This window comes from Wolffia australiana, chromosome 7 (assembly GCF_029677425.1).
Source record: "Wolffia australiana isolate 7733 chromosome 7, ASM2967742v1".
Taxonomy (NCBI): Eukaryota; Viridiplantae; Streptophyta; class Magnoliopsida; order Alismatales; family Araceae; genus Wolffia; species Wolffia australiana.
The window spans coordinates 12,516,139-12,531,738 of NC_135841.1; the positions used below are offsets into that span (position 1 = coordinate 12,516,139).

At 39.4% G+C, this 15,600-nt stretch overlaps 1 protein-coding gene and 1 long non-coding RNA gene across 2 annotated transcripts; both read left to right on the plus strand.

Moving 5' to 3' along the window:
* The first annotated feature begins 7,740 nt into the window (after positions 1-7,740).
* Positions 7,741-13,839, plus strand: CHIP (carboxyl terminus of HSC70-interacting protein). The gene is made up of 8 exons (XM_078577891.1): positions 7,741-8,153; positions 8,412-8,479; positions 8,562-8,625; positions 12,206-12,277; positions 12,744-12,877; positions 12,950-13,100; positions 13,163-13,273; positions 13,366-13,839. Exons 1-8 carry the CDS (start codon positions 8,040-8,042, stop codon positions 13,489-13,491), a joined length of 840 nt encoding a protein of 279 aa, XP_078434017.1. The 5' UTR covers positions 7,741-8,039; the 3' UTR covers positions 13,492-13,839.
* Positions 8,632-10,786, plus strand: LOC144705289 (uncharacterized). The gene is made up of 2 exons (XR_013582010.1): positions 8,632-10,269; positions 10,515-10,786. It is a non-coding gene; the product is annotated as an uncharacterized LOC144705289 (long non-coding RNA).
* Positions 13,840-15,600: the final 1,761 nt, after the last annotated feature.

The window sequence follows — 15,600 nt, forward strand, 5'->3', positions numbered from 1 at the left end:
AAGGAGTATGAGCGTAAGGATTTGTTCGTAGGTTTTTACGTGAAAAGGAGAGAGTTAAGAAAAATAAGCATGCTCAAGCAACAGTCAGAAAGCGATATAACGTAACTCACCATCAGAAGAGCTGTCGTCGTTGACAATGTCATCCTCGGAGTCAGACGAGTACTGCTCTGCATGATGGAACCATGCACGAAGCACCATCAGCATCTCTATGCTCTCTGCATCTAGGCATCCTCTTCGATACGTGGTGATGCCTTGCTCAACTGAAAAAAGCCGCTCCACTGGTGCACTGGTCGGGCTAACGGCAAGAAATTGGGACGCAATTTTTGTCAACTTCAGAAAGTATCGAGTTCCGACGTTCTTCCACCAGCTTATTGGACTATCTTCCTCCTCACTGCATGGGATATTTAGATACTTGTCGAGCTCCTGTCTAGGAGTTGAGCGTGGTCGCTGAGTCTTGCACGGACGTGTATATTGTCACTTGGTGGATACAAAATGTTCTGGACGGCATCTTCCAGATGATTCGCCCTGCTCGGAATCACATCCAGTTGCATTTGTTTTACACGTGTCGTCTAAAAGACTGCCAAGATAGGAAAGCACGTCTTCGCGATATGACGGATGCACAACATATATTTTTGAGAATGGATCCATGGTCCCCGCCGTCGCCACAGCATGATTGTCCCAAATTACCTTTGCATACTGCATCAACTTGTTATGCATAGCACTACACGCCAAGCGCAATGCATCCCTCCGCTCAACATCCAAGGTTGCCCCAGCACTGTACATAGCCTGCTCAAGTTGGGACTTCAGATCCGTGATCAATGATGTTACTTCAGTGATTGGCAATCTCTTTGTGGAACACACATAGTTGGAACCCTGACACAGTGGCCCGAGGATACACAGATATTCATCAATCAACTCCCACTCCTCCCGACATAGGGTGTAATCTTTAGTCGATGTCGAAAGGAACCTCGTGGCCATATGGTCGAGTACCTCTCTTTTGGCAAGAGCGTGCTCTAACATCATGAAAGTGGAGTTCCAACGCGTTGGGCAGTCAACCTTTATCTTGATCGAGTTCGAGAGCTCAAAAATTTTGCACATATCAACATATTTCTCCATTCGTTGCATGGATCCTTGAATAGCGTTGATGATGGCTCTCACATGTGAAACTGCTATTCCCAAGGGTGCAGCTGTCGTTGTACTATATTTGTCGACTTGTGATTTAGTTGGTTCATCCGTGGCTGACACTGCATGTCTGAAAATCTCGGCCTCGTCGCATACTACTTTCTAGCGCCTCAGGATCACGAATGATCTTCAATCCGGCCTGGACTACGAGGTTGAGAACATGTGCAATGCATGGTACATGTCGATCCATAGTGAATTGTGGGTTTACGGTTTTCAGTTGATCTTCAGTTGAGGCCAGCATGGTTTTGTTGTTGGACACATTGTCCGTGGTGATGGCACAAAGCTTTGACTCGGTTCCATATTCATATGCAACTTCCACGATGATCCTCGCCAAGTTGGTGATGCAATGGGATCCCTTGATCCGCCGAATAGCAAGGAGTAGCTCATAGAGCTTCTAGTTGACGTCAATCCAATGGGCAGTGACATCTAAAAGGGCAAGGTTATTTCTTGATGTCCAAGCGTCCACTGTGAGAGAGACACTCTGAACGTCAGCAAACATCTCTATTAATTTCCCTTCGACTTCTCTATACATGTTAGAAGCTGTTGCTTTGACCGCATCAGGACCAGGGATGTCCCCAACCACCTGTGTCATGTAGAACCATAATCTTCGGAACGACTTTTTCTTCACAAGTTGCCAAGGAAGATCGTTGTCACAGATGAACCTGACGAACTCCTTCGTACGCTCCACGTTGATGCCGCATAAGTACAACTTGTGGGATAGTAATTTGTAATGGGTTATCCTTCTCTGATTCATCTAGACGCCCTTGAGTTCATCGTGAAATTTACGATGTACTTTCCCTATATGTCTCCAAAATACATTTGTGCTCTTATCTTTAGTCCGCTTGATGATGACCTTATGATTGGGTTTCTGCACTTGACAAAGCGTACACTAGTACTCATTCGGGCCAACTTCAACAAATAGATCTAAAACTTTAGACCGATTGCATCTTACGCTTCGAGATGACACATTGTCATCCACCTCTACGGCATCGCACTCCGCGGACAACGAGGCGTAGCCCTAGTCTTTGATTTTAGGAGTGGTAGCAGATGTGGACTCCATAGCTCTATCAAAATTATTCAGAATATGCAGTAATTCGTATGAAGTGTGTGGCGAGCAATTTGAACCCCGTATTAGAGTGACACTCAAATATAATAAAACTAATGGAGACTCTAATAGTTGTTTACAACACTCAACGTTCATAAGGAAAACAAATGCAGAAAAAAACATTCGGAGATGACCATCGATATTAACCTCAAAACTTGGACTCATTGACTAATAATATATCGATAGATCGATAACCCTTCGAGCGGACTCAAACACGATAATCACATAGCACATGCGACAGAATGATATATATGCAACTAAAAATTTGTTATATACGATTCGTAGAGAACGATCAATTGATATATATGTGACAAGTTGAAATATACATACCTCTTTGGGTTGTTGACAAATAAATCTGAAGTCCAGAAGCTCCGAAAAAGATGTGAACAAATTATCTAACAGTACATGAAAGCGCCAAAGTTTAATTACATTGGGGCCTACTAAATATGAAATTAATGTTCTATTGAAAGAATCCAGGCATGATTAAAGAAAAGATTACTCATATACTTTAGTACCTTGGGCTACATGATATGGAACCAGAACTGTTTTGGTAAACACTGAGTGGCACGGGGAGAATATGACAACTCATTCAAAAACTCATTTAAATTAGTAACACAGATAGATAGTTATACAGAGAGATAGAGAGGTAGATAGATAAACAGTGAGATAGATAGATAGATAAAAAGATAGATAGATAGATAGATAGACAGATAGATGACAGTGAAATAGATAGGATGATAGTGAGATAGAGATTGAGACAGTGACAACCCTCTTATTCAATAAATCAAAGCACTACCCAAAACCTATCTTGCGGGTGTTTGGAATGGATATTGAGATAGATAGATAGAGATTGAGATAGCTAGATACATAGACAGGGAGATAAATAGATCAACATTGAGATAGGTAGGTAGACATTGAGATGGATAGATCGACAATGAGTTAGCTAGGTAGACAGATAGATAGTTAGATAGGGAGAGAGAGAGAGTTCCACCGCGACATAAATAGATAGTTTAATAGATAGATACGGAGAGATAGATATGCAGACAGATTACAGAAATATTGATAGATAGATGGACAGTGAAATACATAGATGGACAGTGAAATATAGAGGTAGACAGTAACATAGACAGATCAACAGTGAGATAGATAGATAGATAGTGAGATAGACAGATCAACTGTGAGATAGTGAGATAGAAAACATCAACTGATGGATAGATAGGCACATACCTCGCCGTCGGGGAAACGCTTTTCGATGATGCAAATGGGCTCGAAGGGCCACCGACCTGGTTGATGGGGGGGGGGGGAGCCGGGAAGGTCTTCTTCTTTCGTTTTCGAAGGACACAACTAGGGCGCGCCTGGTTCTTTCAAAAGGGAGCAGGAAATAAAGGTTCTTTTAATACATAAATTTTCGTCCAGGACGAGGGACAGGACGGTTTTTGCCCTAGACGGGACGAAAAACCGTCTGAGTAATATTGGATGGGACAGTTTTTTACTCACTGGACGAAAAACCGTCCTATCCTTTGTCCCGGAGAAAATTCTGGACATCGGACGGGACGAAATTTGTCCCATCCCGTCCATCGTTGCCGTTCAGGATGATCCGGATCTATATCTGGAGTGAAGTATTTATCCTCATCCTCATTAGTTACAGCTAAATCATGAGGAAATCAACACTAGTGTTACGATGAAAGATGTTGGTATTTAAGTTATCATGGGTTCTACTCATTTTAGAAATTTGACCGATTTTCTTAACAAGGAGAAATAAGGAACATTGCAAAGGGACTATCAAAAAATCAAGTTAGGGAACAATGACAGCATAATAATTGTCATTATAATTCCATAAATGTGATATATGTTTAGACACCTAAATCTTGAACCTATCATGTTATTAACTAACTTATTGGAATATTCCTAAAATTTATTTGGGTCATGTACATCCTATTATGGGTGTTTTAAATTAATATTGACTTACTTCTTGGAAGTTTTTACTAATAAATAATATTTTATAGGTCCATCTGTGAATAACTTACAAGAAAAACATGGGATTATTATTAATGGGCTGGAGCATTCAATGGGAAAATAAAGCCATATCATTAGGCTATTGGGCTAAAAGATATTTTTTGGGTTTTATACCTGAAAATTTTAGTTAATGAAGTGTGTGTCATGTCTTGGACCTATGCACTAGCCCTTTAACTTTTCCGCTTAAGAGGACATCAAAATCAAGTTATTGAGCCATCAACCAATCAGAAAAGGGAAGGAATGACAAGAAGAGAGTTGCAAAAAAGGGAATTTAAGTAATGATGCCTATGTATAAATATTCTCTTCCACCGTGTCTCTCTTCTCTCATTCTAGAAATTCTTTGGCAGAAGCTAGCTTGAAAGAAAAGGCTCTCCACAATTCTGGTTGTTCAACCATGTTGATGTAAGTGTTTTAAAGTGTTCATACTTTATTATCACATTCTTGAATGAAAAAAAGTGTGGTCATGGATAAATCTAAGGATTAATGCTTAGGAAGAGAAGTCAAGGACTCAAGTCACCCTCATCAACATATTAAGAAAGTTTGGTCTACATTTTATCTAGCATCTCCATCTAATTCCGCCACCTCTCTCCATCATTCCCGTTCATTCACATTCCCTCTTTCTAGAATCCACAAAATTATGCCTCTTAATCCCAGATTCTATCCATAGTTTCTCACTCTAAAATTTCATAAAATATTTTCAAGTTGCCCCTCCAAATTTTATTTGTGCCATTGTACCCAATTCCTTTGCCATTGACCACACACAAAACTCATATGCCACAGCCCACAAAACCTTTTTACCACAGCTACCGCAGGTAGCCTTACAAATAAGCTGCATTGAGGCACTGACAAAGAATTGGCCTAAGTTCTAGAAAATTTGGCATAATATGGAAGTCGTCAAGGGAGATTCGAAAGCCCTACAATCTCCCAACCTAGCTGATAATAACCATACCCCAATACATGCCTCCATGCTTATTAATGAAAATAAATTTGGTCAGAAAGCCATTCACACATTCCACCTCTCGATCATAGTTCACTAATACAATGTATTCATCATAGTGCATGTGTGATGCTTATAATGAACTCCATGAAAATGTGATTTGGTTTAGTGAATTATTATGAGATAATAATACATAAATCAGTAATCTTTAAGCATGTATTCTAAATATTCCATTTTAAAGAATACTCAAGAAAGACACATGAAGTATCCAAATAGAATAACTCTATCTAATGTCACTCATATGATGAGTATGGCCGGTATCGTAGCCGTTAGTTTGGAGATACCTATGGGAGATAGCAGGTGCTTGTAAGCATAAAGAGTTCACTAGATTAATCGGTAGGAATCCCCAAGTCGTTATACCAAAATGTTCATGAGGTCGGTTTAGGTCAGGGTTTTGTAAGTAGTCATTAAAGTTGAGGCTCCAAAGAGCTCCTTGCAAATGGATGATTGTACTTTGATTAAGAACTGCAAGTTCATAATCTTGTAATTTTATACAGTCTTCATTTAGGTTCAAAACTAAGTTAATGACGACAATTTAGTGGTCAAGATGGGATCAAGTGCACTCAATTGAGTGGTCAACGAAGACGACGTGATGAAGTCCTTGGCCAAGGCAATGGAATATCCAAGAAGAGTTCTCTAATTACTTATGAACACATCAGTACTAACTCGGATGACCAATTAGGGTTTAAAAATTGATTATACCCTAAGTCATCCTAGGAGTCTGAAGTAGATGAGGATTTATACGTACACGGTAATTGATGACAAGTAGGGTTCTACGAGTGAATTGATACACACTCCTTTGTATCTTCTAGACATAGAGGTGTAGTTCAGTCAACCCACGTGCTGGAGACTTGATTTTTGATTGGGTTAAATTGAGCCATCACTAATTAATCTATAATGATATAGTTAATTGATGTATAAGGCCAATAACCATTATTGGGCCACTAGCGTCGTTAACTATATTGATATAGGGTCTAAAGGTTAACACACAAATGGTATTTTGGGTGTCGGAAGATATACTTAAAGTTAGGAAAAAATACCCACTTAGAATAAAAAGGGAGGGCCCAGAACAAAATTGAATTAAGTCAGAATTTTTTAGGGCTCTTCCCCTTTTTCTCCTTTCTCCCCAAGACTCCTCTCCAATTCTGATGTGATCATGATGACGCAATGACAATGATAGAGCATGAATAGAGCTCATGAAGATGGAGGAGATTTGATGTGTCAGAGATTGCATGAATACACCTGCATGCTGTACAATTGAGCAGCTCATCATGTCTCGCACGAGGGTCCAAGAAATCACGGATACAATTTGTGCTAGGGTGATTTGATAAATGATTTTATAGATGCAAGTTTGATTCCATTCCGAGTCTTCTGCAATAGGAATCCATCGTTTTATCCAGATCAAGACCCTAAAATCCAACAGGTGTATCCCCCAACCATTACCGACAACCTTTGACGAGGTGATATGTAGCTATCGTAATGATTAGTCATTCACTACTTTGATATTAACAACATCAACTGGTCTAAATCCTATAAATTCCTTAATATCAGAAATATGAATAGAAAAATCAAAAAATTCTAAAATTGGAAAAGCTATATGTGTCTCATTTTTAATATTACATTGAATGGTTTCAACCATTGAAAATATTGAAGGAAATCTAAAATTAAGCTGAATTATATTTAATTTGATTTATTCTCTTTCAGCTAGAGTATAAATCCTAAAAATCATATAAAATTATAAAATCTAACAAACTTCCTAAAAGTACAATTCTCACTTCTAAACATATTTGTACTCTTTATGGGGCTAGAAACTTTGATAATCCTATAAATATTTATTCAAATATTTATAAAATCCTGCCTCTTCGTAGATCAACATCTTACTTGCCTTATATCTCAAATAGAGTTAAACTAGGTGTAAATTTTTCATAAATATTGTTGGCTTATTCTGAATTAAAACAATGTCATAAGACACCTAAATGTGGGCTTATCACAACCTTATCTTGAAATTTTGTTGTGGGAGATGAACTTAGCCACCCTCTGATGGTCATTTTTGTGGCAATTTATGACCAGGAGTGTGTCCTCACACCCATTAAACAGAGGAAACAATCACTTGGAACCAGTACTCCACAATTGGAACATCTTAACCATAAGGATGAGCTGAAAGGGTATTTCATATTGTCCAGAGATGTCTAATGAAGATTGGTACCATGCCCATTTCATCCAAAAAGGCATTCAAAAACTCAAGTTTAAACTATGAGAGATAATTGAAGAGTCTGCGCACATGCAACTCGAGTAAACAAGTTGGATGGTTTAGAAAATCGTTAAGAAAAAGATTTTTAAGGAATTTGAGTTCATGATCAACGAGAAACAGATTTTTAAGCCATACCCATCTTCACAAGAAACAATTTTGCCATAGATTTCAGCATCTTTACCCGTTTCTCCGTTGATTAAACAAGGAGATTAAGGTAAAGTCGTCGACTTCGGAGAAGTTCCATTCAACTTTTGTAAGACAACTGTTCCAGTGTTCTGTCGACGGGTCGTCGCCCTTCTCTCTGAAAACAGGAATTGTTTCTCCAGTCGTGATTCCAAGATTTTTTTATACGCGGAAACTTTGGGAATTGACCCAGAAATTTCGCTACTTTAACCTCTGTGACTTTCCGATTTTCCTCCTTTTTCTTCTCTCTTTTTTGCCTCTTTTTGTCTGAGGCAATATAGGTTGGAAGAAAGCAGGAATTTTGTATGATGGCGCCGGTGCCAGCGATTATCGCGAAGCAGGCGGAGTTGCGGAGGCTCGACGGCAACGCTTTCTTCAAGAAGGGTCGCGTCGGCGCGGCCATCGACGCATATACAGAGGTAGTGTTACCGATTCAAAACTAATATCAGTTTAGTGTGAATCTATTCTTCGACTGCGGTTTCAAGAAGAATACCCGTTTGTGGATTCCAATTTGAGTTTAATTTCGCATGATTTGACGACGATTCGATCGTTGTTTTGGTGTTTTTTGGGTGATTTCTTTTGACATCGCTCGAACCCTAGGTGAAGTATGCTTTTGATCTTTGGTCCACGTTGCTACTAACATAATTGATGATTGTCTTTTACATGTTTGTTCATAGGCAATTACTCTGTGCCCAGATGTTGCTGTTTATTGGACGAACCGGGCGCTTTGTCACAAGAAACGGAAGTGCGGGTTCTTCTCTCTTCTTCATCTAGACTAAACTGGTCACTTCTTGATATCACTAACACTCTCGTTTCGTGATTTTAAGTGATTGGGACAAAGTCGAGGAGGATTGTAGGAAAGCTCTTGAGCTTGATAGTAGTTCAGTAAAGGTGTCACTCGGAACCTTTGCTCATTCTTTGTCGTTAACTGATCTTTTTGTGCATTATGAGCTAAATTTAAATTTATTGCTTGTCAGAAAACTATCGTCATTTTGTTTGCGTTTCGACCAGCCGTTTTTTCTTCATTTTTCCTGTTCATATGCTGTCGGAATCTGTTTGTCAGATAATTATTATATTGCTCCTGAAACAGCTCTCTGGATCATCAATTCATTTATTCACCAATAAAGACTACATACGGCGGTTTTCTGTCGCAATACATTAAATACTGAACACTTTTGCGAGTTTGAACCATGATTATTTGCATCTCCATTCATTTCAAAACTTTGATATTTTCTTAATGCGATTACAATTCATCCCCTCAGCATTATGGAAAGTTCCTGCATTAGCCTTCTACCTTTGTATTCGAAATCAGTCATGCAATGTATGCCTTTTTTAAAAATTTTGTTTAATCCTATTTCTTGTGAAGCTGGTCGATTTACTAGTGCAAAATTTAAGTTGTCATTCTTTGATCTTGAAACGGTCTCCATCTTATCTATGGCCCTTTTCATCATTTTTTCCCAATACAGACATTCTTTTTATTTCCTTGTTAAATAGTTTTGAAGTTGATTTTATTGTTCCCCTGTCTGCCTCCCTTATCAAAGTCCACTTCGTGGTTATTCCCTTCGCCCCTTGGCTTCCCCTGTCTAGGGCAGTCTCTAACCTCGGAACACATCTTTTCTAAAATGCATCCATCCCACCACTAGCTCTCTACGGCGACAACCACTCGGCTGCCTCTCTCTCGTCCAGCCTTCTTACTGCCAATAAGAACTCAGTGTTTTTATCAGAGTCGTAGGGATCAGTGCAATTTACTATTGAAGATCTTTTGGTGGATAATCTTTGCTGTAAACTCAATGTGCGTGGGAAAAAACATTGGTCAAATAATTGGTTGTTTGTTCCCATGTTTGACCCAGGACAATAAACCAACAGTGTCCAGTGGGCCATAGTCATGCCAAATTGTTACGTTCTCTCTTCTCTCTCAAGCCCAATAGGGCCCCTTTCGACTCTGCATTTTCCCTATAAATATGTAGCCCTCCTTGCTGGAGGGCAGGATTTTGGAGTTAGAAATGTGTCTCTTCCTTTTGGTAATGTCAATCACACTGGTGACATCCACTTCATTGGTTCTCAACCCTCTCGGCGACGTCTACTCAACCACCACCCCCCTTCTTGCTCCCCTTGGCGTTGTCCATTGCACCAAGCCTGTCTCCTTCCCTCTCTTTCACGGTACGTTTTTTGGTAGGAATTTATCACAAGCTTTGCATGAGGACAGCTCCTGCTTGCATGCCTGATGCATATGTTTCTATGATAAATGGTAAGGAGAAGTCCTGGGACATGGGTGTTTGACGTTGCATGTTTCGACTGATCGATGATTGCTTGGGCAAGACATGATAGTGGTGCTGCAATGGTTGGTGTATAAACTTCTCAGTCTTCAGTTCTTTCTGTGGTTGAGGAAAATACTACTTTGTGATGGCTGAAATCTTGGAATGATCTGCTGAAGCTCCCTCCAATGTTATCCAGTGACCCAAGTACTCCAGGCACGATTGGCTAAGTGTGAATCTCATGAGTACTTTTGGACTGTTTCTGACGTATTTTTTCCAGGTGATCCATGTCTGCCTTTTAATCTCTCCTGTAGAGGACTTGATGGTCTTGTTTAGGTTCCTGGCATTTTCAATGTTTCATGGGGTGACACCTGCACCCGTATTCAATGAAACATGATCATATGAAAAGCTCCATCTTTGTGGGAACTGGTTTCTATTTAGATCGGATCTGGTTCATCTTCATGCTCTTCTTGCTCTTATCCGTTTGGTGTCAGCCTGATGTTCAACTTTTTGCATTGGAGACAGTTGTCCCTTCTAGCTTGATACTCGGCATTCTCAAGTGAAGATCACATAAAGTGGAGAACAGCTGGAGTTTTTGGTCAATCCCGTTAGTGTGGTGACTCTGCAAAGTCGTCTGAGGATAGCCTCATCATGTCTATCCCTTGTCTTTCCCCCTACCACTCGGTGTCCTCCTCGACTGTCTCTCATTCTCTCTCTCTCTCCTTATTCTCCTTTTTCGTCTAAAAAGGTTGGAAATTTCCCTCGTCTTTGAAAACAATGCAGAATGAGTTGGTGTCCTCCGCCTGATGTGGATCATCTTTAGGTGGGTTTTGGATGAAATAATTTAGATATATTTCAACTGCCCTAAGATTTCCTGCAGGATGGTGGCAGTGTATCAGTGTTCTTCTGTTGGTCATTTGTTTTCTTGGCTTAGGAATCTGTCCAAGATTCCGATGAATCCAGTTGTCCTCAGGTCAGGACCACGGTGGTGGATGGAATGTGCCAAGAAATGTTGATCTTTTCTCTACAATAGGGTGTCCAAAAAGTCTATAGTAGTCCCAAAATAGTGAGGGCCTAAAGGGATGATCAAAGAACGAGGTATCAAGAAAGAGAACAAGACAGAGAGATATAGAGATGAGGTAGTGCAACGGTAGACCTGCAGGCTACGTTGGCAACTCCAATGTGTAAGAGAAATCACCCAAGACTCCCAGGGTTGCACATGAGTCCTCAGTGCTTATGCTCTGATGCTGATGTTTCTTCTTCTTCTTCTTCTTCTGATGCATGGGGGTAATTGGAACTTATCTTATGAAATATATAATCAGATGAAGTGTAGCACCGTTTGAGCATCCTTTCTTCACTTCATAAGGAAATAATAGGATGAAAGTCGGATTAATCATGGACTAGAAGGTATGGAAACAAGTAATCCATACGTAGAAGATGTACAGAAGGATATGAGAGATTTCTCATTTCTCATGTATGTGCAGAATCCTTTGGCCTATTGGGAGAATGCATTTACCTCTGAGCTTCAAAACTCGACTGACGTACCTTTGGGATTCCAAAACCAATAAAGGCTACTCAAAACGACTGAGCTACTCTTCAAAAACCCTCTACGTTGATAGCATTATCTTTCCAGATTTCATTGGTACCCCGTTTTTGAAAATTGTAATACTTCTCAAGGTTTCAATTTCTGTCTTGTTCAGTGTACGACGAAAACTGCATCCTCATAAAGATGTTTCTTTAATCTAGTGTGATTCTGAAGCGTCACTTTCCATTCTACTGTCCAACCCTAAAGCAATGCATGTTTACCAAAGTATTATTTAAAAATCTTATAAACATGAGTAAAATTTTCCCTTTTTTACATTATCACATTAATTCAATGATATATTTGAATAACCATCCTAGGCTTCTTGCAGAAGTATATTTCAGTTCTTTAGGTGCATGACGATTACATTTGGATGTTCCTATACATTGAAGGAAATGTTTCCCATTTTCTGTCCCTCTATAGTGTCTTGGATGTTGTCTGGGGTTTTTATTTTGGTGTATCCAGTGGTAGCACATCAATTATACTTAGATTGCTGGATATTTTCTTTCATAATTCTTTCAAAATTTTGTTTTTCCTTTCATAAGTTTTATTATTCTTGCATAACCGTCTTATCTAATCTTCAACTGCAAAACTTCAAATTAAGTATTATTAATTGATTCCCTCTTCATTTCAGGCCCACTATATGTTGGGGGTCTCCTTGTTGGAAAAGAAAGACTATGCTAACGGTATCAAGGAACTTGAGAAGGTGAGACTCCTCTTTCCAGGCACTCGGAGATTTCTTCAATTCCAACACCTCAAAGGGTCAGATTCACCTATTTTTGCTGAACATAATTTATTGTCTCAAGTTAAATGTTTTTACCATTCTGGAACGCATGGAGTGACTCCAGACAGTTCTCTTGATTTGGTTCTATAATTCATTGTTGTGCTTGAATTAGAGCATCAATTCTTACGTAAGAATTAAAAACAATCCAGAGAAGTAGGCTGAAAGATCGATAAGTCAGGTTAGTGTTGCCCAAAGGATTTGATGCTTAAAGACGTCCTTAAGTCGACCAGCATCCATTGATGATCATTTTATCTTGTTTTTTCTTTGTAACTTCTTGCCCTCAATTTCAATTCTTCATATGTCTGGACTAGGGTTAGGGTTTCAGAGGTTTGTCTTTGCCAGCAATCGAATTAGAACTAATATTGGTGAAGAACTATTATAATTGCAGGCGTTGGATCTTGGTAGAGGGGGGAAGCCTGCTGGCTACATGGTGGAGCAGATTTGGCAGACTCTGTCCAAGGCCAAGTTCATGGAATGGGAAGCACAATCCAGCGACCGAAGCTGGAGATTCCAGAACCTCAAGTACGAGTTCAGATATTTGTAGCCCATCTTCGAATAAACGAATTAATCTGCCACTAAAACTTCAAAAATCAGGGAAGATTGTGAGAAGGCTCTGGTGGAAAGAAACATGCTTGAGGTGGGAGCCAATAGTGAGGCAGAAGAAGCAGCCGTTTCTCTCTCTAAGCAACTTGATGATCTAGCAGAGGTATTTCAACGTGCCTCATCTGCAGACAAGCTTAAAGAGGTAAAATCCAAGTGCCTTCTCCTCCTTGCGAATGTTCACCATCTTACTTGGCTGGCATCCAGGTGCCAGACTATCTCTGCTGCAGGATCACCCTTGACATTCTACGCGATCCTGTCATCACTCCCTCCGGAATCACATATGAAAGGGCAGTTCTTTTAGATCATCTGCAGACGGTGTGCCATCTCTTTCTCTTCCCACCTCTATATCTCTATCTCTCTTTCCTTTCGTATCTGAACATGGTTTGCATGGTAATTAATATGAGAAGGTGGGGAGGTTCGACCCTGTGACAAGAGAAGCTCTCGAGCCTTGTCAGCTTGTCCCAAATCTGGCGATCAAAGAAGCTGTGCAATCGTTCCTCGAGGAGCATGGCTGGGCTTATGGATTCAGCTGAGATTTCCAGCAGCAAGGGTGGTTCAATCGGCAAGTGCTGGTTTTGATGATTTCTATCCTGCCATGTGTATCGAGTTGATCGTTGCTGGTGTCTTCTGAGCCTGGAATGTATATGGGTGCTGATTATGTACAGACATATCAGAATGTTCTACCCGTATCGTGAATAGGGTTGGCCATCTTGGACCGGGGACTGGTCAGGCCGGATCAAACCAGGATACTCGGTCTGCAAAATTAGGGTGGACTGGCTGGTTAGTCTGGATCCCCTCCAGGAACAAATTTTCATGTCACCCTGGCTGCTCCCTACACCCCACCCCACTGCATTTTTCTTATTCTTTTCATTTTCTTCTCTTCTTTTAATCTTCCTTTCTTCTTCTCTTTTTATTCTTCCTTCCTAGATTGTATTTTTATTCCCTTATTTTTATTATTCTCTTTTTATTCTTCCTTCCTAAATTTTATTTTTCCTCACTTATTTTTTTATTCTTCTGTAATTATTCTTTTCATCTTCTTTTCTTCTTCTTTTCTTTTGTTAATCTCTTTATCTTCCTTTCATTTATTTTCATCTTCTCTTCTTTTGTTAATCTTTTTATCTTCTCTCATTATTTTCCTCTTCTCTTCTTCTTTTATTCATCTCTTTTTCTTTTCTTTACTTCTTCATCTTTAATTAATCTTTTCATCTTCCCTTCTTTTCATATTCTTCTTTTCATCTTCATCATTGTCGTCTTAGTTTATTCGCTTCTTCTTTTCATCTTTCTTTCCTTATTCTTCCTTTTTTTTTCCTATTTTCTTCTTTTCTTGTTCCCTTTTTCTTCTGCCATACCATTTTTTTGACTTTTCTCCTTTGCTGTTAACATTGACTAACCAGCATGTCTGGACTGGGACCAGACAAGACCTGATTGGAACCAAACTGAACTTTAGATATGGATTAGATCATCACTAAATATTAGGACTAGACTGGGACAGTCAAATCGTAATCATGAAGTTCAATTTGCTATCCAAGTAGTGATTGGTTTACGCCCTAAACATGATTAAGTTCACTGTACACTTCATAATGAAGTTCACTTAGATTCCTACTAGTATTGTTTACCGAAGAGCAGTGATCACTTTATGATGATTTGCGACACTTTGATAGTGGATGAGAGGGCATGGATCAAAATGAATAGTGGATATTAAAGGTAGCCTCTGTTTCCTTCTCATGTACCTTGGCCCACTAGATTGGCCCATGAAGACTCTCTCTTCTTTCCATATAAATATACTGTAGCTAACCCTAATTCGCGTGTAAGTATGTGTTGAGGTTATAACATCTATTCTTGTTGTGTTTCTGCTTCTCCATAATCGCCTTTTTTTAAGTGAAAAGCTATTTTCATGGGCCCAGAGCTGGGAGATTTATATATCTGTTGAGATGGGTACATAGAGAGAGATTGAGAGAGACTAAAATGTATATATAGGTAAAAAGAGAGCCTGAGATAGATATATTGAGGTGAAACAGAAAAAGAGAGACAGATAGAAAGGGGCTGAGAGAATCTCTAAGATAGACAAGCAAATAGAGAAACTATGAGATGTATAGATAGAAAGAGAGGGAAAAGAGGGAGGAAGAGAGAAACTCTTAGATAGATAAATTGATAGATAAACATATATATATGGAGAGAAACTATGAGATAAGAGATAGAAAGAGAGGGAAAAGGAGGGAGAGAGAAACTCTGACATAAACAAATAGATAGATAGACATATATATATAGAGAAACTATGAGATTTATAGAAAGAAAAAGAGGGAAAAGAGGGAGGGAGAGAGAAACTAGCCGGTTACCAAAGGTATGAACACCAGTCAGGATCAAAGACTACCAAAGCTGAGGATCACAGAATAAGAAGGGTGAATAACTCTGATCCATGAATTCAGACCAAAGACATTGAGATCAATATGATCAATGTACCTTAACGTTGAGATCAATATAATGTTGTTGTGAAAACTCACACCCAAATATGAGACCCCACAAAAGGTGGAAATTCCTAACTATTGTAGATCACTTGGTTGAAAAATTGAAAAATTAAAAACCAAATGAGTTCTTCCGCCGCTCTCTTCTCTTCTCCTCTCTTCTTCATTTCCTCCTGGGCC